The sequence below is a fragment of the Callithrix jacchus genome, chromosome 5 (assembly GCF_049354715.1).
Source record: "Callithrix jacchus isolate 240 chromosome 5, calJac240_pri, whole genome shotgun sequence".
Taxonomy (NCBI): Eukaryota; Metazoa; Chordata; class Mammalia; order Primates; family Cebidae; genus Callithrix; species Callithrix jacchus.
Window position 1 is genome coordinate 49,680,552 of NC_133506.1, and position 26,714 is coordinate 49,707,265.

At 38.3% G+C, this 26,714-nt stretch overlaps 1 protein-coding gene across 1 annotated transcript in view; it reads right to left on the reverse strand.

The window, feature by feature from the left end:
• Positions 1-2,455: 2,455 nt before the first annotated feature.
• Positions 2,456-26,714, reverse strand: part of NDUFA9 (NADH:ubiquinone oxidoreductase subunit A9) — a 33,851-nt gene continuing 9,592 nt past the window's right edge. The window contains exons 6-11 of the mRNA XM_009003446.6: positions 22,865-22,967; positions 17,206-17,273; positions 15,956-16,032; positions 9,926-10,021; positions 7,227-7,293; positions 2,456-5,591 (exon numbers count right to left, since the gene is read on the reverse strand). Coding sequence (XP_009001694.2) covers positions 5,421-5,591; positions 7,227-7,293; positions 9,926-10,021; positions 15,956-16,032; positions 17,206-17,273; positions 22,865-22,967 — 582 coding nt within the window. The 3' untranslated portion in view covers positions 2,456-5,420. The remainder of the gene's footprint in view (positions 5,592-7,226; positions 7,294-9,925; positions 10,022-15,955; positions 16,033-17,205; positions 17,274-22,864; positions 22,968-26,714) is intronic.

The window sequence follows — 26,714 nt, forward strand, 5'->3', positions numbered from 1 at the left end:
CCCCAGGATCCAGTCACATCCCACTAGGCCCCAACTCCAACACTGGCAATTACATTTCATCATGAGATTTGGGTGAGGACATCCAAACTACATCATTAACATTAGGCTTCCCTTAGAGCATTTTGTTCAGAAAACTTATAAATTATTTCTGTTCCCCTTTGAGACATACATCTTCCCTTAGCCTTCTTACAACCCAGGAATGTCTTTCTCAAGGACCCAGGGGAACCATTCTCTGAAATGTCATGACAAAAGGATTTTTTTTCTTCCACGTTCTGTGGGATGTGCCTCACTTTGGTGGGCATCTTGCTCCATGCCACAGGACTACTTCCTAAGGATGTTTACTCTTCCTTTGGATAAAGCAAATCAGCAAACACAGATGACCCATGAACCCCCTCACCCTGGCTCTTACGGGATCCAGATGGCCTCTTGTCCCCAGTACTTTTACACTATCTCACCCAGCTGTTGTAAACCCCACCATCCTCTGCTTCCACGGAGTTGAGTTCCGACTTTGTTCTAGTCTCTCTCCTCTCTTGCAAATAGCCCCTTTCCTTCTCTCACAAGAATCTTTTCAAGTTAATGTGTCTCCTTACTTCATTCTCTCTTGGATTTTCCTTCACAGGAAAGGTTTCTTCAAATATGCTCTCCATTCCACTACATCTCCCATTCACTCCATGACCTCCTAGAGTGTAACTCTGGGAATGTCTTTCTCCTGAGCATCCTTAAATCCTTCCTGAATAAAGCATCAGTTTTGTAGCCAGATAGATCCAGGTTGGAAAACCAATTCAGCTACTTACTAAGTGGCAATTTACCTTCTGTAAGTCCCTGTTTCCATCATTTAGAAAATAGGAATCCCTCCCTCTCAGGAATGGCAGCTATTTTAAGTCAAGAAACAAATGTACGGACTCAGTCAGGCATGATGCTCCCTACTTAAATGATAATGGCTCACATTTACTTAGTTCTTACTGTGCGCAGAGCTCAGCAGTTTACATGCATGATCTCGTTTAATTCCTCACCACAATCCCATCATGTAGTTATTACTATCACCTCCATTTTATAAACAAGAAAACTGAGGCTGACAAAGAGGTCAAGTGCCTTGTCCAATCTCAGAACTAAGAAGCAGTGGAACTCATATTCAAAGCCAAGTCTGTATGGAACTCACCTGCTCTACATCGCCTCCAAGGTACAGGTTAAACTCAACTGTGCTCCTCCCAACTCACTGGCTCTGCCTCCCACTCATAACCGCCCACTCACTCATGACCCACTGCAATTGTTCATGCTGTTCTCTTCACAGCATGAATGACTGCTTCCTCCTAACCCCCTCCAACACACACATTTCAGCAGGTTAACATCAAGTCGCAGCTCTAAAAAGCCATTTTCTATGGAGTTTTTCCTGATCCTTCTAGAGACTCTTCTCTATCTTCTCAGAGATCTTTGCATATATTCCCATATATGCATTCCACTACATCTCCATGACCTAGAGTTTATATAATTTATTTTATATAGTTTATATAATTTATTTTTATCATTATGATGAAGAGTCTGAGATGATCTTAAGGCCTAGCAAAGCTGAGGGATATACACGGAGGGCCAAGGAAGAACATGAAAGGAATTTAAAGCAGAATCACAAAGGTTTAATGATAAATGTACGTGAATGAGGAATGAAAACATGATTAATGGGATGGGTTTACAGTCTTGCAGGCTCAAATCAACTGTGAGAATCGGGTAATATGCAACCTGAATCCTGAGAAGCATATGGCTTGAAGTCTCTATGGGGACAGCCCCTATAAATGGAGATTCAGCTCATCCCTCCTTATGAAGAGAATCACCCTTGATATGAGTGACCCAGATCTTATGCCCTGCTCCTAGTTCCTGGTCATATGCAATTTCCATACACTGAGGGTGATACCCACTAGCTTAGGATGGCCGAATTGTTTCCTTAGTCAGTGCTATGCTTTGAATGTTTGTGTCCTCCAAAATTCATGCTGAATTTAGTCCCCAATGCAACAGTATTAAGCGGGGGGGCCTTTAGGAGGTGATTAGGTCATGAGGGCTCTGCTTTCATATATGGGACTGGTGCTCTTATAAAAGAGGCTGAAGAGAGTACCCTAGTCTCTTCTTGCCTTTCTACCCATGTCCACCATGTGACGACACAGCCTGAAGTCACCATCTTTGAAGCAGAAAGAACAGCCCTCACCACATCTGCTGGTGCCTTGACCTTGAACTTTCCAGCCTCCAGAACTGTGAAAAATATACTTCTACTATTTACAAATTACCCATTCTAAAGTATTTTGCTAAACAGGAGGTATAAACTAATACAGTTAGCAAAGGACTTCAAGCTCTTAAAGACTTAAAATTAAGTATAGAGAATGTAGAGATTCAAACCCTTACTACTATTTTATGCTAATTTGGAAATAATCTCTGCATATTGGTATTTAAAGAATGCAATATTTAATAATTTAGCATTTTTTAAGTTTTATTTTTGACACACAGTAATTGTAAATTTATGGGGTACAATGTGATGTTTTAATTCATGTATACACTGTGTAGTAATCAAATCAGTATAATTAGCATATTCATCACCTTGAGTATTTATCATTTCTTTGTGGTAAAACAATGACTGAAGAGCACTATGGACATCTAGAGGGTGAAAACCAGGAAGAGGTATACCATGGTGTCAGAACAGGAAAATGAAGAATTGAAACACATATCACATGACTTTCGAAACCTACTTATAGTCATCTGAACTTAGAATCTGTTTTACATAAACAGGACCTTTGTTATGGGTTTAATATATACTGAATTTTCTAGGAATGCAGGAACCATATAAATTTAGGGAAGATTCTATTTGATTTTGTTTTGAACTTTACTGGGTCGTTCGCTATTTCAGAAGTTGACATAATAGCAATGCTGCTGAGGGCATTTAAATGGAGACTATGACCTACCCGTGCATCAGACTGGTCCGCATTTGTTATTGCATTCATGGTGATTGCCCACATGGATGCAAGCCACGGACGACTTCATCACGCCTTCAGTGTTGGTGTGTTCTATATACATCTCACTGTGTATTACTTTCCTTTCACTTCTTGTTTACATAAGGCATTAGTTGTATTTTGATTACAAATATAGACAGGTTATAGTAACTATGACTTCCACATCAGGATAATAAAAAGTGCATTACAAACTGTTTGTTACAAAAGTGGGGGCTGGGTGTGAACAGGATGGAAAATCTATCCTGGTTGAATTATAGCTTTAGAAGTATGTAGCATCCTGAGTTCTGATATAAGTTAAAGATGAGAAACAGCATTGCTAGAAAATGGAGACAATTACAGTTAAAATAGAAGAAATAAGACCTGGTGTTCAATAGATCAGCAGGGTAACTAAAGTTAATACTAATCTGTACATTTAAAAATAGCTAGATGAGAGTAATTTGAATGCTACCAGCATAAAGGTAAATATGTAAGGTGATGGATATCTCAATTACACTGATTTGATTGTAGGAATATATCAAATTACCACATATACCCTGGTAATATTTACATCTATTATGTATCAATAAATTTTTTTTAAAGAATCAAAAAAAGGAAAGAAATACAGATATTACAAGTGAGGACAATGTGCATTATAGGACTTTAGTTTCTTTTCAATTAAATCCACCCATCTCTGTGCCTACTGGCTGGCTCATTGCCAGCAGAGGTGTAATCCAAAATAATAGGTGGTATCTGAAGAGAAAACGTGAAGTTGGAGTTGATTCCTTTCCCTAGCATACTGATTCTGCCATACTAGTATACAGGAGAATAAACTGGAATGTTTAATAAAACTAAAATTCCTCGGCCCTCCATCCTGAGAGTCTGGTTCAGTAGGTCTGGGGCAGTGGTCAGCAAGCTGGATTAAAAACACTTGTCGCACTGAACTCTGATATAGCTCTTATGTATGGCGGTGCTTCTCATACTCTAATGTGCATACAAGTCTCTTGGAGACCTTGCTAAAATGCATATTCTGATTCAACAGGCCTGGGACAGGACATGGCCTAGGATTCTGCCTTTTTTTTTTTGAGACAAGATCTCACTCTGTCGCCCAGGCTGAGGTGCAGTGCCACTATCATAGCTCACTGTAATGTCAAACTCCCAGGCTCAAGCAATGCTCACACCTTAGCCTCCCGAGCAACTGAGACTACAGGTACGTGCCACCATGCCCTATTAACTTTTTGAAATTTTTTTGTAGAGACAAGGTCTTTCCATATTGCCAAGTCTGGTCTCAAACTCTTGGCCTCAAGCGACCCTCCCACCACAGCAACTCAAAGCATTGGGATTACAGGTGTAAGCCACTGTGCCCAGTCTGGATTCTGCATTTCTAACAAGTCCCAGGGTGATGCCAATGCTGGTGATCTATGGATCACACTTGGAGTAGCACACTGTTGCCCGTTTTGGGACAAAAACAGTCTGATGCATGCAAAAAGGGAAGGTGCAGAACTTACCTTCAACAGTGATATACCTTTCTCTATAAGGAGGAGATGAGCATTACCATAATCAAACTGGGTTTTTACTGACATTCCTGTCCCAAACATAGATCAAAAGGCTGAAATACAGTGAAACTCAGTGACCAACCCTGGGATCACCATATTGGCTTCATCACAAATTCTGGGAGTTTTAAATCATACTGTACTGGGGGGATTTGCCAACACTAAACCAACTGTTCATCTGGAACTTGGCTGCAATTTAAAAACAATTAGAAAGTCCTAATTCCTAAGTGCTGGCACTACTGGCATAAGAGGCTGAAGCATCTCCTTTGCATGGGAAGAGAATCTATCTACACCTGTATGTCTGAAAGAATCCACATGTGGTACTAAGGGCATGGGGCTAGCCTCAGATAACTCAGATCCAAGAAGACTAGAATTATAGCAAGGGCTCTGGAACCTATAGACAATGTTTTTCTATATATGTACTACTATTTTTACAAGGTATGTGGACATTATTAAAATAAATTTTTAAAACACCTTAAGTGTAAACACATTCGGGTTAAAGGGTATTGTATATTCTCTAATTTAATGGAGATTTAAAAACAATCACATATCACTTGGGGTCTTTACAATATTTTAACATTAAAATGGGTCCTTGTCTTCCAGAACATATGCTAGAAGTGGCTTGTTAAAGGAAAATTCAAGCTCTCTGGCATTTCAGAGAATAAATAATATATATGTCACTATTAAATATGTATGTTTAACAAAAATTATGCTCAAGTTCGAAATGACTGCATTTCTCATTTTATAAATCAAGAAAGAAAATATTGCAGAATTCAACCTCAAATGTTTTAATAGTACGACCTTATCCACTGTGTACAGGATTCTCTAAAGAGACCACCTGGCTGGGTGCTCAAACCACATTGGCTGACCCAAAAGACATCCAAGAGCTGCTTGGAGGGCACTAAAAGTTGACGGTCTTGGCCGGCTTCGCATCCTCAATTTCAGCAGTCAGCCAGCGGTAAGTGCGATGAAGCCGCAGCACCTCAATGGCCTTGAGTTCCAGTGGTGTTGGCTGAATACCAAGGTCTTCTAAGCCGGGCAGGTTAGGAAATTTCATGTCTGTGATGTGAATCTTTGAATAAACAAAGGACCGTAGACAATGCTGAAAACTGACTGAGAACAAAGTGCTATCCTAGCAAGCATTTAAACATTCAAGCCGGCATGAGTCCTATTATGGAGACTTAATTGCTTTTCAAAGAATACATGGCAATTTTCGATTCATGCAAATCACTATAAAAGTAGAACACAGAATGAGGGCTTAAGACAAAAAAACGGCAAGATTACCAAGTATCAGATCGAGGTCCCCAGTGGTAGCCATGAGCACAGGATGTTGGCACTACATGAGCCATTCTATATACAGATTTCCACAGAAATAAATCTAGGGCAGGGAAGCACAAGGCATCACACTTGCCAGAGGAGGCTTAACAGGAGGGTTTAGGAATAAAATCAGGGCTAAAGCAGAGCTAGTCCATTCCTCAGTTCTCTCAGGTCCCCATTTTCTAAGCATGGGCATTCTGACTCAGTTTTAACTTTGAATTTAGGAGATAACACAGCATTTGTTCCTCACCCATTAAAAAAAAAAAACAACAATTACCTCTTTTTGCTCCAGCTATACTCAAGCTGGGTTGACTAATGTTCACTGTAGAGCTAGAAAACTAAACCCATCTTGTTTTTAGGGAAAGACAATGAACTATAAAGTTTGCCAAGATCTCAGATTATTCAAAAGCACATAATGGAATCCATCTGCACCTTAGAGCAGCATCAATCCCTCATCCTACCCACCTGAAAGTCTGCAATTCTTTCACCAGAGCACTGTAAGCCAGCTTGCAAACCAAATTCAAAACCCACTCTCACCACTGTATCAGCACATTCTCCATTATAAACGTAAGAGACATTTAAAGATAAACTGAAGTGTCTGACCACCAGTTATCCCTCCTGATCTTTCATAAACACAGAAGGGACATCACATAAATGGCCTCAGCTCTCCAGACGCAGCCAGTCTGAAGAAAGTATGAGAGCTACTGACTTCCACAGGTTCCCTAAGCACTGTTTTCTCATGTTCTCTACACTTAAGCTTTTAGGTAGCATTCAGGGGACAATCTGGCTGCCTCTTGTCAATATATGGTCCATTGGTCTTCAAAGGTGGATACGGTTTAGTATTTGGTATAGTATTATCACTTTATTTTGCATTCTCCCTAGCAGCAAATGCACAGGAACATGACATGAGGTCTGAGAACTGACTACCGGATGTGGCAGCACGGAGACTGTGGGTGCCTTGAAAAGAGATTTAGGGGAGAAACAGGAATAAAAGCCTGATTGGAATAGGTTAAGGAAAGGATGAAAAAACTGGCAACGGTTTCGTCAGGATGAAACCGTGAGGAGGTGTTAGAATGTGAAGGGACACAAAAGCAAAGTAGCTAGAAGAGTGATGGGAGGAAGAGAGGCTTTGGCAGTGGAGCTATTAGGCATTTTTGCGTGTTGATGGGAATGATCCAGCAGAGAAAGAAACATTGATAATGACGGGCAGGTATGGAGGAGCCGCCCCCTGGAGTAGGGCAGCTGGATGAGTTTCAGTGCTAGCGGAGGGGTTGACCACAAACAGCAAGAATGGCAAACAGACAAGAGCAGGGAAACAAGCAAGTAGGCAAACCAAAGGAAGTCTGACTTCTTGTGTGCCCAGGCGGATGCTTTCCACACATCCACTCACCCGCTCCACTTTATCCCTTGTTGTCCAGGGCTCAAATGGACTTATTTCAAATATTCTTGCTATCCATCTGGAAAAGAAATATATATAGCAATGTGATAAGCATCTCTCTACCCAAGATTTAAGCTAGCCTGTAAGAACACAGGTAGACAGACTGCTGTAGAACAGTCTGAATTGTGGTTTTTGGTTGGTTGGTTTGTTTGTAAGAAAATAACCTACATCCTGGCACCTTGACCTGTGAGGCTACCTCTGCTTTTCAGGCCATCTTCTCTCAAGCCAGCCCAGTTGGCCGCTGTAACTGCTAGCACACCTTGTTCTCCTCCAAAGAAACAACAGATCTTAAACTTAAAATGAAATAAAACCAAGAAACAACAAAGCAAACAGAAACTCCAATATTCAACCAATCTGTGAAATTCAATCTAATCTAAACCTCAGATATTCAAATATGCTGCCTTTACAGACACAGGGCAAGCTAAATGGCGTGTAAAATATAAAATGTAAGCCCTAAAAGCTGGGGCCCTTGAGGGGAAAAAAAAATCCAAAAGCACAGAAAAACCAAAAATCTATGGTTCAAATCAGGATGACAACATACCCAGGACAAGAAAGGCCACCTAGCCTGATTAATGCCATCTCTTCACTGCTAATGAAAACGGAAGGGCTCTTTAAATCCTACTTGAGCTCCCATCATCAGTTACCTCAGGCCAGTGGGTTTTTCTTTTCTTTCCTTTTTTTTTTATTCCAGAGACTATGTGTCCAGGCTGGATTCAAACTCCTGGATTCAAGTGATCCTCCCACCTCAGCCTCCCAAGTAGCTAGGACTACAGGTGTGCACCACTGTGCCCAGTAGCAGTTAGTTTTAAACTAGCATCTGAGGATGCTAGGAATTGGCTGGTGCCCCATGGAGTCCTGGGGCCAAGAGTTTGAGAGTATATGTGCTGAGTATCAGCCATCACTGCAACCAGACCAGTTCTTCTATTGGATTTACCCAGCAGGCCTTGATGTAAAAATTTAGTGAACACAAGGTTCCACAGCTGTTTAAAAGCTGGAAAAACATCATTCTAATGCATAGTATAAATAAATGAATAAAGAAGCTGGCTAGAATTTCTCCAGCAACATATAAGCTTCAGATTCCTCAATGGCAGAGAAAGATAATTTACTAGGCTAACATAGCTTAATAAAAACACTCCTTACAAATCTACAGCTCTCTGTGCCCTCGTTCTACGCTAACAGATCATTTCAGGTCTCTATTCTAGTGTCCTCAGGAGGCCAAGTCATGGGCATACATATGCCAACTCTAACTCAATTGTATGTACAACCATGAAAGCACCACATTGCAATCTGGCTTATATCCCTTTCATGGCTCTGAAGCCACAGTCACAAACGGTCATTTGCAGACATTTTTGGGTCCTTTATCTTATTTGATTTCTGCAAGACTTCATTCTACTAGTATTAACAGTGTCTACTGTGTACCAGGCATTGTTCTAGGAGCTTGAGATACATGTGAATGAACAGCAATGTTCCCCTTCTTAAAACATTGATTCCCTCCTTAAAGCATTCCCTTCCCTTTGGTACCTAGAATTTCAAACTCTCATTTCCCACTTAAAAGTCTGATCACTTCTTTCAGCTTTCTTATAAGTTTCTTACTCTGTGGCCTCCTCTTCCACTCACTCCATATACTCTCCTTTCTTACTTTATAGATAGCTGTAAGTATTAAAGGAGACAAAGTAAATAGGCTGAAAGATACAACACTTAATAAATACTGTTATCATGCTGCATTCTAATGATCTATTTTTCTGGCACTCCTGTTAGACCATAAGATTTTGAGTGTTTATTGTAACATTCTGAGTATCTAGTACATTAAGATATAGTAGGCATTCAATAAGTATTTGTTGAATTAATGAATGAAAATCCAAATGAAGATCAGTTTGTGACACAATGGATGTGACAGTCCCCTTAACCAGACAACTAGGGTGTGACATGATAAGTATAAGATTTTATTTTATTTCAGATAGGGTTTTGCTCTGTTACCTAGGCTAGAATGCAGTGGCACAGTATCAGCCTGGAACTCCCAAGCTCAAGCAATCCTCTTGCATCCCCCACTCCACCCCAGCTGGGACTATAGGCAGAGGCCACCACATCCAGCTAATTTGGTATTTTTTGTGGAGATGGAGTTTTGCTATATTGCCCAGGGTGGTCTCAAACTCCTGAGTTCAGTAGGCCCACCATGGCCTCCCAACATGCTGAGATTACAGGCATAAGCCACCACTCCCAGCCAAGTCAAGGATATTTAACCCACAAAGGGAAGAAGTGAACTAAGAAGGAAGTAAAGAAGAGAAGGCAATCCAAGTCTGAATTAGCCTGACTCCTTTCCCCAGTAGCATGATCACGTTGATTTAATTATGAGCACCATGAAACACAGGGGAACCTGACTGCCTCTTATGTATATGCCAAGCAAGTGATTTCTCCAAAATTAAACTCAATGGTTTTAAATTGGAGAAAGTGAAGGACTGCAGATTTAATCTCCTAACACATTTTTCTTACTGGCACTAATCTATTTCTGCTTCTCCTTGCGCTAATGTCATAATACTAGGAGAGTTGGAGACTAGTCCTTCACACACCCTATAACCCTAAGGGTGAACATTAAGAACAAGTGTGTGGAGTTAGCTTTTCCAGAAGTCGCACAAAAGGAGCACTCTACTTACCGATAGGCAAAACGTGGTATGGGGTACGGGAGGAATAATCTGTGAGTCACAGCATAGATGTACTTCACCAGGTCAAAGAGGAGGTACCGATTTGGCCTACAAAAAGACAATACACGTTCTTTCAGTTACATGCTCCTCACAAATTTTCCTTTTTAACAAAATAGCATTTTTCTCATAAAAAAGGAAACATATATTTATGTAGTAAATACAGATTAGCACAAAGGAAAATCACCCATAACCCCATTATGAAAGACAATTAATATATTTGATCTATATCCTTCTCATCCCCTTACATATACACATTATTTTTGTTTTTATAAACACACAATCCATTCTATGCTGTAATGTCTTTTCATTTAACATTATATCACAACTGTCTTTCCACATCATTATTTTATTACATGTTTCACGACTGCACATATTACAATCCATGTAATCACAATTATTTTATCAATTGCCAGTTTTGAGACATTTGCTATTAAAAATATTTTTCTTTTATAAAATAATGCTTTAATGAACATTCTTATAATAAATATTGTATTATCCATAATTATGCATTTAGAATATATTTGCAGAAGTGGAACTGGCTCAATGTAGACTGTGAAATTTTAAGGTTTTACTGAATACTTCTAAACTGCTTTTCAAAACGGTTCTATCAATTTAAGAACAAGTGTGTGGAGTTAGCTTTTCCAGAAGTCGCACAAAAGGAGCACTCTACTTACCGATAGGCAAAACGTGGTATGGGGTACGGGAGGAATAATATATACAAAATGTTGGTAAGAATGCCCCCTCCACCCAAAATGAGTTGTCATAATAAAACAAAATTTTGCTAATCTGCTACATAAAAAAAAGTATCATATGTTTTAATTATTATGTTTTTAATATGAGAGGTTATTTCTTCATGAATTTTTGGTCATTTATATACTTTTCTTTCCTCCTGGAGTCCCTGTCTATAAAAATAATTTGTAAGAATTCTCTCTGTTTTAGTGATATTGTTGAAAACACTTTTTATTGATTGTATTTTACCTTTTAGTGTTATTTACAGTGTTTTGTGCACATAAAATTTTAATAGTTTAACCAAAACTACTGATTTCTTTATGGCTTGGTTTCATATTTAGAAAATTCCTCTGCAGTGACATAAATTTCCACATATTTTGTCTAAAGCTTATAAAAAAGATTTTGTTTTACTATAGAGTAAGTTCCTTCTGTGACATATTTTTGTACATGATATATGATAAACATGTAATTATATTTTTCCCAAGATGTAAGCCAATTGCTTCAATACTATTTACAGAATCATTTACTGTACTGATTCTTTCCCTATACAAAAATGTCACCCTTATCACATACTATATCCTTACATACAATGGGACTGTTTCTGGACTTCCTGCTCTATTTCATTAATCTGAATAGTTCTGTACGATTTTAACCTAGCATTAATAAGTGTCATTGCTTATAATACATTTTAATATTTCTTCACCCATTTCCTAATTCATTTGCATGTTTCATGACAGAAAATCTATGACAACCAAGAGCTGAGTGAAGTTAATTCAGTGAGAACCTCATTATCCTGACATACTTTACTAAAAAACAAGAAACTGTCAGCTAGGGGAAATACCAGACAAAGGTTTTAAAGTAGATTTCTTCAAATTCCAAAAGGATTTGTAAGGATCATTACAGAACATATAATACATGCTACGCCAAGAACAACTTCAATTTTTGTGACGACTAACAAAATTGGTATCATGGGTAAACGAGTTCTACGTAATAGGTTTCCTTTTCAGCTGTTCTGAAGCACTTTGTGTTCCATAAAGTGCAACTAGAAGACCAGTTTAAGTGCCCTTGCTCACAGAGAAAGGTACATCGAAGCCTGAGTCCCTCCCAGCTTAGATTTCATGGCTCAGCATTACAGTTATTCCTCTGCAAATATCCTCAGCAAAACCTTGTCTCCTAGGCCCGTAACCACTATATTTGCCAAGCAAAACACTTACTCTTGTTAACCCAAACATCTGCCTTCTCTGAGCCTGAAACCCCAGAAGGACAAAACTATAGAAAAAAATGTAATTGAGTGAATTGACTTTACCTTATAGTTTTTCTCAGTAATTTCAAATGGAACACTCAGTTCTGCTTGGCAATCCTACATGTTCTCCGAGGAAAAGCTCTTTCCTATTCTCCCAGGGGATACTTTCTATCTTCTCTGTCCTCAAATTTTCCACACACTTTTTTTTGACTCAGTCCATCCTGCCTTTTAGCTAACCTCAAATTGCTATAGGAAAAGATACTCCCTTAAATTCTCACATCCAAACCTACCTGCATCTGCATATATTCTTGAATTCTTTTCTTCATTAAAATTGAAGAAATTTTTGTCTTTTGCAAAGGTCAAACCCTCATTTGCACTCTGTATCCAACTCCTCTCAATTCCTAAAGGACTCTGCTCCTTTTTTGGTGCCCCCATCTCCTGAGTCATCAACTCTTATCTCTTCCCTGGACCATTCTTAGCAATTTATAAACAAGATGTACAATATTCCAAATCCAGGTGGTACCTCCCTTGACAAGACACTCATGTTTCACAGCCTTCTCTTTACCCCTTTCCTTTGCTCCCTTTTATCCCTTTCCTTTGCTCCCTTTTACAAACTTCTCCAAATAGCTACCCACCTAACTGTTGCCTCCACTTCCTATCCTGCCATTCAAATCTCCCTGCAATCCAATTGCCCTTTCCCCAATGTTCAAATGAGGTTATTAAGGTCACTAAGGTGACCATGAATCTCCATGCTGCCACCCACTCAACCTCTTGGCTGCACCCAATATAGTTATCAACTCCCTCCTTCTGATTTTCTTTCCAATTCACTGGACTTTCCTTTCTGGTCATTTATTTTAATTATTTTGCTTAATTATTACTTATGTGTCTCATCATTAGTCTAAAGCTCAACAAAGGCAGAAATTTTACCCATGCTATTCACTACTGTGGTATAATTTGTATACATTAAAATTCATCCATTTTAATCGTATAATGCAATGATTTTTTCATACAGTTACCAAGTTGTACAATCATTACCATAATCCAGTTTTAGAGTATTTTTCCTTGCTCTGATAAGATCCTCTACAGCCATTTAATCCTGGATTTTACTCCCAGGCTCAGGCAATCACAAATCTACTTACAGCTGCCTTTTACAGACATTTCATATAAATGGAATCATACAACATGTGATCTCTTCTGTGTCGGGCTTCTTTCACTTACATTTTTGAGATTCATACATGTAACATGTCAATATTTCATTCCTTTTTATTGTTGAACTTCAATTATATGGGAATGCTACTATGTTTTATGTCTCCTTTCATTAGTTGATGAGTATGTGGGATGGTTTCAATTTTTAGCATTTATGATAACGCTGCCATGAACATTCATGTGTAAATCTTTGTGTAGACACATTTTCATTTCTTTTGGTCAAATATCTAGAAATAAAATTGATAGGCCATGTGGTAAATTTATGCTTAACTTTTTAAGAAGATACTAAACTGTTTTCTAAAGTGGCTGTACAATTTTACACCACTACCCGCAATGTATAAGGTTCCTATTACTCTGTGTCTTCATCAATATTTGTTATTTTCTCTCTGTGAACTGGTATCTCGTTATAGTTTTGATCTGCATTTTTACTAGTAATATAGAGCATCTTTTCATATTAAAAATTAGGTTGCCTTCTCATTGAGTTCTCATAGTTCTTTGTATATTCTGGATACTAGTCCTTTATCAGATATGTAATTAACAAATATTTCCCACCCCCCATCTGTGACTTGATTTTTCATTTTCTTAATGGTGTGTTTTGAAACACTAGAGTTTAAATTTTGGTGAAGCCTAATGTATCCATATATTTTTTAATTTAATGAATTATGCTTTTGACACCATAGTACCCAACATCTACAAGATTTTCTATTTTCCTCCAAAATTTTTATAGTTTCATAACTCTTACACTGAAGTCTCTGAATTAATTTTTTCATGCACAGTGCAAGATAGGAGTTCATATTTTTTTAATGTGGATATTCCAAAACCATTTGTTGAAAAGAATATCCTTTCCCCTTTGAAATGCCATAGTACCTTTTTCAAAAATCAGTTGTCCATAGTTATTTCTGAACTATCAATTCTGGTTAATTCATCTATATATCTATTCTTATGTCAGTACCACACTATCTTGAGAATTCTAGCTATTAAGTTTTGAAACTATGAAACATAATGGTTTTGTCTGTTGTGAGTCTTCCATTACCATATAAATTTAGAATCAATTTGTCCATTTCTGCAAAGAAGTCCTTTGGACTTTTGATAGAATTAAGTTAAATTTGTCAATTAATTTGAAGGAAATTAACATTTTAATCATACTGACTCATCTATTCCATGAAAATGGGATGTCTTATTACTTACTAGGTATAATAAATTTAATTGTTAAATTTATACTTAAATATTCTATTATTTTTGATGCTACTATGAATAAAATTATTTTAATTTTATTTTCAAATTGTTCACTTGCTAGTATATAGAAATTGATTTTTCTATGGTGATCATATACATCATGATTTTGCTGAATGTGTTTATTCATTATCACAGTTGTGTGTATGAGTGTGTATCAATAGTATTTTATGAATTAATGACAAATAGAATGGACCAAGATAATATAATTAATAACTACAAAATACCTAGGAGCAAAATTACAGTCTTATGTCTCTGCCTTAGCCTCAAAATATCAGGGAGTTTTTTCCTGGGGCTGAAGAGACAAGAAATGTGTTGATGCATATCTACTATTTCACAAGGAAAAATATCTACCCTGCAAGGTCTAGTATTATTTTTTCCATCACTATGCCAAAGAAGAATAACTTACTGGAGCCCAGACAAGATGATACTGACTGGGCAAAGGTAAACAGGAAAATGTTCAACTCATCCAGAGCTGGTGCAAGAAAAATTCACAAAGCTATTTCTATTCATTTATTCCCTGAAATTCTAGTCCATGTACCTCTTTATTGGAACTAATGTCTTTTGTGTTTAGTATTTTATGAAACCTATATTGAATACATATTTTTGTAATTTTTCCCTAGACTCTATAACTGACTGCATGCTAATGTGCCAAACTGGGAACTGAAAGGAAGACGTATTTTGCAACTGCTAGTTGACATGGAAAACTAAGAGCTTTTTGCACTGAAAAAAACTGTTTACTAAAGAATAATAGTGGAACATAACAATGTATACATTCTAATTCTGGGAATACATACTATGCCTCTTGGCTTAAAGAGAAGAGTATCATTTCCCTCTAGAGGCAAATACTTCTTAGGAATTAGGCTATCTCTTAAATACTGGGCCAGATCCTTACCTTTCATAGAATGCTAAGTGTCATTAGGTTGCTTCACAAAATGACAAGATTCTGAACTACTTACTAGGTGAATCTGATACCTCTCAACTTGGCAGATGAAGTCTTAGTTTGTGACTTTTAGATAATTCAGTTAAAAAAAGTCCCAAGTCTAGCTGTGACATGATTTACTAATTTCAGATAAGTCACATAGCTTATCTGTACCCATTTTTCTTCTGAGAGCAAATTTTAGCAAAGAGTATAAAAGAAAGAATCAATCTTGCACAGCACTAGTAATTGTGCTATAAAGCACCCATTTTCAGCTTCTGGGGCATTGTGATACTCCATCAAAATTAATGTGGTTTTATAACAATACTCCCAAAAAGTGTTTTGTTTGTGTTTTAGAATTTACAGCAATATTCTTTTATATATTAAAAACATCACTGGAGTCGTACAAAACCATCCCTAAGAACACTGGACTAAGTATATGCAATAGTCTCAGGCAGTGGTTCTCAGACTTTGGTAACAGAAGAATCATTCATTAAAGTAGATTTCAGGTTCCCTCAAATTCTGACTTAATGCAAGCAAAGGGAAGATTCTGATTGTAAAAGTGCAACAAATAAATCTGTTAGTAACTAATTTAGATATTGATTCCTTCATTATAATAGCACAATTTTAAATTAAAACTCTAAGCACTTACCCAACAAAAGCAAAGGTCTTCCCGCTGGCATGAGGATCCTTAATTGCATTCATAATTCCTTTGGATACATCTGAGACCTATAAGAAATTATAATGTATGTTAAAGTAATAGTTGAAAGAAATAGAGACAGAGAGACAGGAAGAAAGCAAAGAAGGGAAAAAGGAAGGAAGGAGGGAGAAAGGAAGAAGGCCACACTGATCTCAACAAAGAAAATGTGACGAAGTTAAAATAATAGCATTATCTATTCACAGAAAGCTTCTTGAAGAATGAGCCTTCTCAAGAGCTCAAATAATCCCTGCTATCCAAGTATTTTCCACAGTAGGAATGTACTTACCTTCAGATAGCTTGAGGCTTTTGTGACTTGCCTTTGCCCACGGCTTGCCAAACTCATCTCTTACCACTCCTCCCAACTCTCTTATTAACCATCACAAACTATTAAGCTGTATCATATGGAATTGCTAATATTCTACCATTTTGATTTTCAAAAATGGTAGTAGTAATAGTGATTTTGGCCCCCAGGGGACATTTGTCAACCGTCTGGAGACATTTTCAGTTGTCACAACTGCAGGGTGGTATGAATGGCATCTAGTGGCTAAAGGCCAGGAATGCTGCCAAACATCCTTCAACAGCCCCCATAACAAAGAATTATCTGGCTCAAAATGTCAATATTGCCACTACTGAGAAAAATTGGTTCAACCGAACATGGAATCCAGCATGCTCTTTCACCTCTGGGCCCCTGTACCTACTGTTCCCTCTGCAGGCAATCCTCTTCCCCAACTCTCTGCATCAGACTTACCTTCAGTCATCTTTAAGGTTTTACCCTAAATGCCCTTCATTCTGAGAGACCCAAGTCTAGATTTGGCACCCATCTGATGTAATTACATAAAACCCTCTCATTATCATAGCACTCATCACGTTGTACGATAACTGCTTTACTTATCTGCCTGACTGAAAGCAATTTGAGAACAGCAATTTGTGTCTATCTAGTTAATATCTTTATTTTCCTAGTGACATGGGACATGTATGGTGTGTCTAGCATATTATGGGTTCAATAAATTTTTCTTAAATGAATCAACAAATGAAGATACAGAGAAGGCATGTACCTCTTAAGTAAACTGAGAGGCAACTAGCTGACACAAGTTGACAAAGAAAATGACAGAATTACTAAATTAGGACAAAACCAGAAACCTGACACCCAAATCTGAATTCATCAAAAACCCCTTTCTGGGCCCCTTCATCCGAGTACTTACATATACCGGTTGTTTAACTGTCTTCCAGCCCAAGGAAACAAGGGGTATAGGACCAAAGCGACGCATATCTAGCGGAAGAAAGAATGAGAACTACACTGAGAAGGCTTAAGTTGCTATAAGACCCACCAATCTTAAGATTAACATTAATTATTGTGCGTAATAGAAATAATATAGTGAATGTAGCTGACTCTGAGGAACTGAATGTACTTGCAAAAGGCAGTCATTAGCTTTTAGGTTAACAAACATGGAAAGTAAAAAGGCCGAACATTTAAAAACATGAAGAACAAAGAAAGAGGTCAAAAGGCTTGACAACTAGTCTGCTCTATAATGCTAAGTGCATCGCCATGCCCAAGACTGGACTCTAGCTGCATTCTAAGGAGGAACACAGAGCTGTTCCTCCTTGTGATTCTTATGCTGTATCACTCATCTGTTGATACAGCAACAGGACAGATGAGTTGTCTATCTAGTTGATATCTAGATGAGTTCTGTTGCTGTATCAACAGACAAGTGATACAGAACAGGTAACCAAGTAAAAGGACCTGACAGAAGTATTAGTTGATATATGGTGCTGGCATAATTATTCTGCTATTTGAAAAAAAATGTGAGATAATGTTTTAGTTTTTACCATAAACTAAAACAAATCCCAAGTGGTTTAAATATTAGGTTAAAAAAGTTTTTTTTAAGCATTTAAGAGTAGAAATGCCCAGCCATAGGGTGGCTCAGGCCTGTAATACCAACGCTTTGGGAGGCCAAGATGGGCAGATCATGAAGTCAGGAGTTCGAGACCAGCCTGGCCAACATGGTGAAACCTGTCTCTACAAAAAAGATACAAAAAATTAGCCAGGCGTGGTGGTACATGCCTGTAATCCCAGCTGCTCAGGATACTGATGCAGGAGAATCACTTGAACCGAGGAGGCAGAGGTTACAGTGAGCCAAGATCGCACCACAGCACTCCAGCCTGGGCGACAGGTGAGCGCACAGCAAGAAGGCCCTTACCAGATCCCAGCACCTGGATCTTGAGCTTCCCAGCCTCCAGAACTGTTAGAAATAAATTTCTCTTCTTTATAAATTACTCAGTGTTTGTTGTAGCACCAAATGGACTAAGACATACATCAGTTCTACCCAAAGCAATCTACAGATTTAATGCAATCCCTATCAAAATCCCAATGGCTATTTACATTTGCAGAAATATAGAAAACACCATCCTAAAATTCATATGGAATTTAAAGGGATTCTTTTAAATCCAAAAATCAAATCTTGAAAACAATCAATCAAAAACAATCTTGAAAAAGAACAAATTCTTGGAAGTCTCACACTTTCTGATTTCAAAACTTATTACAAAAGCACAGTAATCAAAACAGTGTACTGTGATCAAAACAGTGGCAATAAAGACAAACATACAGACCAATGGAATAGAGAGAAATAACTCTTGCATGTATGGTCAAATGATTCCTGGCAAAAGCACCAACACCATTTAATGGAGAAAGAGTCTTTTTAACATACTAGATATCCACATGCAAAAGAATCAAATTGGATCTTTATCTCATATCGTATACAAAAAGTAACTCAAAACGAATCAAAGACCTAAACCTAAGAGTGAAAACTCTAAAACTCTTAGACAAAAACAAAAGTAGAAAGCTTCATGGCATTGGACTTGGCAACAACTCCTTAGATATACTACTAAAACCCCAGGCAACAAAAGTAAAAATAGGTAAACTGGACTACATCAAAACTAAAAACATCATGAATCAAAGAATTAACAGAGTGAAGAGGCAAACTAAAAAAATCAGAGAAAATTTTACAAATCATATCTCTGATAAGCATTTAATATTCTGAATAAATAAAAAGACTCCTACAACTCAACAACAACAACTAAACAACCCAATTTAAAAAAATAGGACAAAGACACGAATAGACATTTCTCCAAATAATAAAGTAGCCAACAAGCCCATAAAAAGATGCTCAACATCCTAATCATTAGGCTGAAGGGGGCAGATCACGAGGTCAAGAGATCGAGACCATCCTGGCCAACATGGTGAAACCCCGTCTCTACTAAATATACAAAAAATAGCTGGGCATGGTGGCACGTGCCTGTGGTCCCAGCTACTCAGGAGGCAGAGGCGGAAGAATCGCTTGAACCCGGAAGGCGAAGGTTGCAGTGAGCCGAGATTGTGCCACTGCACTCCAGCCTGGCGACAGAGCAAGACTATGTCTCAAAAAAAAAAAAAAAAAAGGAAAATATAAATCAAAACCACAGTGAGGCCAGGCAAGGTAGCCCATGCCCATCATCCCAGCACTTTGGGAGGCTGGGACAAAAAGACTGCTTGAAGCTAGGTGTTTGAGTCCAGCCTGGGCAAGACAGCAAGACTTTATCTATACCAAAAAAAAAATAAATTTTATATATATATATATTTAGCCAGGTGTGCTGGTACACACCTGCAGTCCCACCTATGTAAGAAACTGAGGCAAGAGGATTTCCTGAGCCCAGGAGTTTGAGGCTGCAGTGAGCTGCAATTGTACCACTGCCTAGGTGACAGAGCAAGACTCCATCTCAAAAAAACAAAAACAAAAAACACACATAATGAAATACTACCTTATAGCCATTAGGATGGCTACTATCAAAAAAATAGAAAACAACAAATGTTGACAAAGATCTGGAAAAACGGGAAACCTTGTGCACTGTTGGTGGCAATGTAAAGTGGTACAGCCACTATGGAATACACTATGGTGGCTCATCAAAAAAGTAAAAATAGATATACCTACCATGTGATACAGAATTCCACTTCTCAGTACATACCCCGAATAACAAATCAGGGATACTTCATACATCCATAGTCACTGCAGCATTATTCACAAATGCCAAAAGTTGAAGCAACCTGAGTAACCACTGCTGGATGGCGTATTAAACAAAATGTGGTATACACATACAACAGAATATTATTCAGCCTTCAATAGGAAGGAAATCACATCACACGGTACAACGTGGATGAACCTTAAGCATATTATGCTAAGTCAAATAAGCCAGCTACAAAAAGACAAATGCTGTATGATTCCATTTATATGAGGCAGTCAAATTCATAGAAACCAAAAGTAGAATGGTAGTTGCCACGGGCTGGGGGGAAACAGGGGACAGGGAGTTGTGTAAAGGGTAGAGAATTTCAGTTTCACAAGATGAAAAAGTTCTGGGGATTGATTGTACAGCAATGTAAATATCTTAATACTACTGAACTGTACTCTGGTAAAGAGTTAAAACAGTCTTACTCTTAAGACTCTGAATTCCAAAGTCTCATCCAAATATCATCGAAATCAGATATATATAAGACTCAAGGTGTGGGTCATCCTGAGGCAAAATTCCTAACTATGAACATGTGAAACCAGACTAGTTATGTGCTTCCAAAATAGAGTGGTGAGACAGGCATAAGATAGACATGCCAATTCTAAAAGACACAAGAAAGAAGAAAGGGTGACAAGTCCCAAACAAGTCCAAAGCCTAGCAAAGTAAATTCTATTAGATTTTAAGGCTCAAGAATAATCCTCTTTGCCTAGACACCTTGCCTTCTAGATTCACAGAGATGCTGGTCTCACCTTCAGAAGTCACTGAAACAGTGGTCCTAACTTCCAGGACCCACTGGGGCGGCAGTCCCACCGCAGCAGCTCTGCTGAGCAGAGGGTCACACCTTAAAGGTTCCAGGAGGCTCTAGCCTCAAGGACCAAGCAGCTCTACCGCCAAGACTCTGGGTGATTCCATCTCCAAGGCCTCTGACAAAGACCATGTGGTCTGTTTAAACTGAGGCAATGGCCCCATCCTTTGAAACCAAAAAGGTAGTTTTGAACATCTCTGAACCATTTTTGGAGTCACTCTTCCCTTTTCTTGAAAAATAGCTCACACTCACAGCCAAACAGCTCTATGGTCTGGTCCTGTCAGATATAAGAAGTCAGACAGGCTTCTTTCATCTGCCCCTTCTAGTTCAAACTGCTGGTGACTTTGCTGATACAATCTCATCTCTATTCCTGGCTTCTGCTGAGATGGCTTATTAGTTTGCTAGTCATATCCACAATCTCTTCCTCAAATGGTTGTTCAGCCACATTCTTAGTGTTCTCTTCAAAATAAGCTTTCTCATTTTTTGCAATATGGAAAAGCTGAAAATTTTCCAAATCTTCAGGTTCTGGTTCCTTTTTGCTTAACAAGTCCTTTTCATTTCATCTTTCTCTCTTTTTGTATTTTATTATTAACAGGAGAAACCAAGGCATTTCTTCAACACTTTGTACTTAGAAATCTTCTCAGCTGAATAAACAATTTCATCACTCACAAATTCTACCTTCCACTAGAACACAGTTCAGCCAGTATCTTCGCCACTTTATAATATGGATCACCTTTCCTCCAGTTTCCAATGATATATTACTCATTTCCATCTGAGACCTTACAAAAATCACCTTTAACATCCATATTTCTACTGTGTATCTCAAAACTCTTCTAGCACCTACCTGTAACCCAGTTCTAAAGGCCCATTCATATATTTAGGTATTTGTTACAGCAGCACCCCTCTTCTTGGTACCAAAATCTATTTTAGTCTGCTCAGGTTACAAAATACCATAGACTGGGTGGCTTAAGCAATAAAAATGTATTTCTCACAGTTCTGGAGGCTAGCAAATCCAAAATCAAAGTGCCAGCCAGTTTGGTTCCTGGTGAGGGCTCTTTTTCTGGCTTGGAGACAGCTGATTTCTTGCTGTGTCCTCACGGGGTCCTTCCTCAGTGTGTGCACACAGGGAGAGAGAGATCTCTCTTTTTTCCTCTTCTTATAATAAGGTCACTAATCCTACTGAATTAGGACCTCACCATTACAGCCTCATTTAACCCTAACTACCTCCAAAAGCCCTAACTCCAAATAAATTCACAATGCTGTTGAGGCTTCAACATATAAATTATGAGGGGGAGCAATTCAGCCCATAGCAGATGGCAAATTTTATATTATGTATATTTTACCACAACATTTTTAAAGTAGAAATTATTACAGATGTTACGTGGACATAAGCAACAGGGGGCAAAACAAGATAGAAACATCTAAATTGGATAAACAAATATCCAATACAATGGAATCCACACAATGGAATACTATTCAGCTATATAAAAAATAAGCTATAAAGCTATGAAAAGAAATGAAAGAATCTTAAATGCATATTGCTAAGTGAAAGAAGTCCACCTAAAAAGGCTACATACTGTGTATGATTCTAACCATATATACAATATCCTGGAAAAGGCAAAAATATAGAGATAATAAAAAGATCGGTGGTTGTCTGGAGTGGGAGTGGGTAGGAGGGTAAGAACAAATAGGCACAACACAGAGGATTTTAGGATGGAGAAACTATACCATATTATCTTCTAATATTTGTCAAGGTCACAGAGTCACTTGAGCCAAGGCTTAAACTCAAGTCTTTGACTCCCAAGTTCATGCTCTTTTCATTAATCTAAGTTGCTTCTTTTGATATGTAATAAAAAAGACTATATTGACTATGAAAATATAACCTTAGGGGAGAAAAAGGCAACTGAGGCAGAAAAAATACATCCTTAGTCTGTCAATCAGAGAAAGCTGTTAGCTTGTGCAACTTCAACCTGGTTAATCGGTATTCCTCTCTTCTATCATTAAGAAAGAATACGTACTTGAAAAATGATTAAGGAATCTATCCTCTCTTCCAAAGATGTCCGACGGCTTTATGATAATGGCTTCTGGAAACGCTTCTCTCACTACTGTTTCTCCAACGGCCTAAACAACAACCAACAAACCTGTTTTGAGTTTTGAGACAAGTGAATAAAGCTTCCATTCTTTCCACTATTAAGACATGACTTGTATTTCAAAGGTGATATTTTCCTCCAGATAAAGGTCATCATGTGATTCATAAAACTCAGTTACACAGAACTTTTAAAAAATATAATCCACAAAAATGTCCTTCACCTTATAGCTTTGCTTGGGTTTCTTCCCATTTTTTACTTTAAGGGAAGCTTACATTGAAGGGAAAAAAATCAAAGTATAATTTTTTTGGCCTCCATTTTTCCTTCTGTTTACAGATTCTCTGGTTTGTGTCAACAATCTAGCAGTCTGCTTGAGAAAGGAGAGTATGGTGGCAGTGGGCTAAAATAATGGAAGTGGCAGCAGTATGCGTATCCAGAGGAGGCTGGGGATAGAATCAATCTTCCTAATCTCAATTGCTATGCCATCCTTACTTGTTATCCTCTACTAGCCTCCTAGATAAGTCTTCTTGTTTGATGAAGATATCAGCACCTAATTCAGTCTTCCTTTCTACTTTCACCACCACTGGGGGTGACATCAATGTCCAAGTGGGCTTGGACTTCTCAGGTTCTTGAGCTGCTCAACTCCAACGACCTCCTCTTCATTCCACTTCTAACACTCTTAACTCAGTTACACCATATACCATATCAACAACTGGAATTGCTCTGCTTCAGAGGTATTAAATGAAGACATCCTACTCTCTGATGACAATTTCCAGCCTGCCTGTTCTTTGTCTGTCTGCTCCTGGGACACCTGTTTCTTGGCCTTCTCAAGAATTCTAGTTCACCGATTCTGCTTCCCCTGTATCAACCCTTCTGACTGTTCCTGTTCTCCCTTCTGAATTCCAGATTAGGTTCCATAGGCCATCTTCCCATCATTCTCTTGCCAATATTGTAAACTACCTTTTCCCTTTGTCCTTTATTCTAGCCACCATTCAAAATTCTAATCCTAGAACTCCATTTGCCTTCCTTGGGCCATGCACTCCCACTGCCTTGAGCAGCAGGCAGGAAAATAAATCAGTAAAAATCATGAATTGGTACCACTATGAATTCATGCCAACAATTTTAACTGGGCCCTCAACATTTCCCAAAAATAGTGTTTTCCTCTAATTAATTTACCTTCCTATGAGATAACTTGAAACATTTTCTATTCTATTCAAATTTCAGACATCCCTTTCTTTCCTTTTCCTTCCAGTAAATGACTTTACCTTCTAATAAAAGAGAAAGTATAAAACACTAGATAAAAACTACCTCAAGTTCTCACCAGTAAATCTACAAACTCAGGTATATAAAGCACAATTTTCTCCTCCTCTCTTACCTGAAGGAGGAACAGCGTCACTTCCAATGCTTTAGAGCTCATGTCCTTTCACTTTCTCAGGAACCTATCCAATTTATTCTTTCTTCCACATCTTCAGCCTCACTCTTTCCACCAGCATCTCCCTACCAGCATTTAAACAATGTAGATCTTTACTGTAAAAAAAAAAATTCCAACTCCACATCCTTCTCCAGCTTCTATTCTCTCAGTCTTTCATCTTCTTCTTGCCAGTCAAGCTACCTGAAAATGTACCTACCCTTGCCATTCCCACTGCCTCAGTGCCAATTCACTTTTCACTCACCTGCATTCTGGATTCTGCTCCAACCTTTGCACTGAATCTATTGTTGATAAGATCACCAATGACCTCCATGTCAATAGATTCAAGGTGACTGTACAGTCATCATCTTGCATGACTTCTCAATGGCATTCATAAGTATTCACTTCCTCCTGCGAGACTGTCTTGCCTTGGCTTCCCTAGCATTGTACTCTCCTGGTTTCCCTTCTGCCTTATCACATCCTGCTTAGTCTTTGATTGGTTTGGGTTTCTGCAGATGCCTCCTCCTCTACCAGATCATTAACCATTGGTATGCTCTAGGCCCAATCCGAAACTCTCTTCTCAATCTTTAGCCATCTTATCCCCTCCCATTACTTCAATTAACAACAATGCTGGTAACTACATTTCTGTCTCCAACCCAGACCTCTCTTCTGACCTCCAGGATCAGAAACCTTACGTATCAGTTACCTGGAAGATTGATACACATCTGAAATGCACCTGAAACATGAGTCCAAAACTCAATTATCTTCCATTCTCTCAAGTAAAATACTGTTCCTCAATCTTTGCTACACTCAGAATTACCTAGAGAGAGTTAAAACATACTGGTGCCAATGTTGCAACCCCAGAGATGGTTTTAATTGGTCTGAAGAACAGCCTAGGCATCAGAGCTTTATAAAACTCCCTCAGTGGTTCTAATGTGCAACTAAGGCTAAGAATCACTGCCCTACAGGCTAGTCCCTCTCTAATATTTCCCATCTTACTCAACAGTACTATCATCCACCCAACGGCTCCAGCCAGAGGGCTGGACATTTCTGACTCTTCTCTCTGCCTCACCGCTGACACCTCCTATTCCCTTCCAAACAGTCATGAAATTCAGATGATTTTATGAATGTTTCAGCAGAGGCAGGCACAAGTATTCTGTCTCTTATTTTCTCTCTTTCTTCAGCATAGCATGAAAATGTGAGACCTGGATGTGCTATATTAGCTCTGTGACTGTGAGAAACAAAGCCACACAAAGAGAAAATCAAAGCTGAGAGTCAGAGAAACAAGGAGCCCTAACAAACCCTGGCACAATCTGTGGCTAAGGTTCCCTATTGCTAGATTTTTTAAATTATTTTTTATTTATTTATTTTTAAATTATTTTATTTGTTTTATTATTTATAGATACATGGGCCTATAAACTCCCCATTTTAAGCCAGTTTACATTAGATTTTCTGATGCTAGTAATTAAATGCTCCTAACTGATAAAGTGCCCTCTCTCCCTGATTATATGCCCCTTCGGCACAGTTTGCTACTTTGCAACATTTGGTACATCTGGAATTAAAAAATAATTCCAGATGTACCAAATGTTGCAAAGTAGCAAACTGTGGACTAGAAACTTAATTTGGACTAAAAACTTAATATGGGCTAGGACCAAGTCTATTCTATTTACTACTGTATTCACCGTGTGTAACACAATATATGATACAGAGTAGGTGCTTCATGAATAGTTTATCCAGTAAATTAATGTGGTGAGTCAAAAACTTGGAACTATTCTGAAGGAACTCTGTTGTCTTTATCAGTATGACTCAAAACAGGTTTCCATATGGCAGAATCCAAATGTTAAGGGCACTGATAGACACTGATATCCCTTCTGAGTCTCTAATAATGAAGACGTTTCACTCAGGTTACAGACTGACTCCAAACTACAGTGGTTAATCTCTAGGTATGGCATTTCTGGGAGTAAAAGGAGTGTAAGTACTATGTGAATAGGCATCTTCCCTGGCAAATATTAATCCCTGTCATTCTGAGCCTTCACATTGCCCCTTTAAGAGTGGCATAAAACCGTTACAATGCAAGGGGTGAGAAAGATGATCTTTTAACCATGGTAGATGACACAGGTATGATTCCTTTGGCAGAAATGATATTCTGCCTTCTGTGATGGTTTCTGTGCATTTCAGTGATGCCTCAAAGAAACTTTAGGTATCTGAATTCCATTAGTTACATGGTCTAGCCAACTCTGAAGGCCCTTAGCAGTTTCCTGCAAACAGAAGGCACTCAACTAAAATGTCAAAACATCACACATACAAACCTAGTTCTGGATGCAGGGAATCAGAAAACCTTTAATTCTAGATATGTCAATGATAAACCCTTCT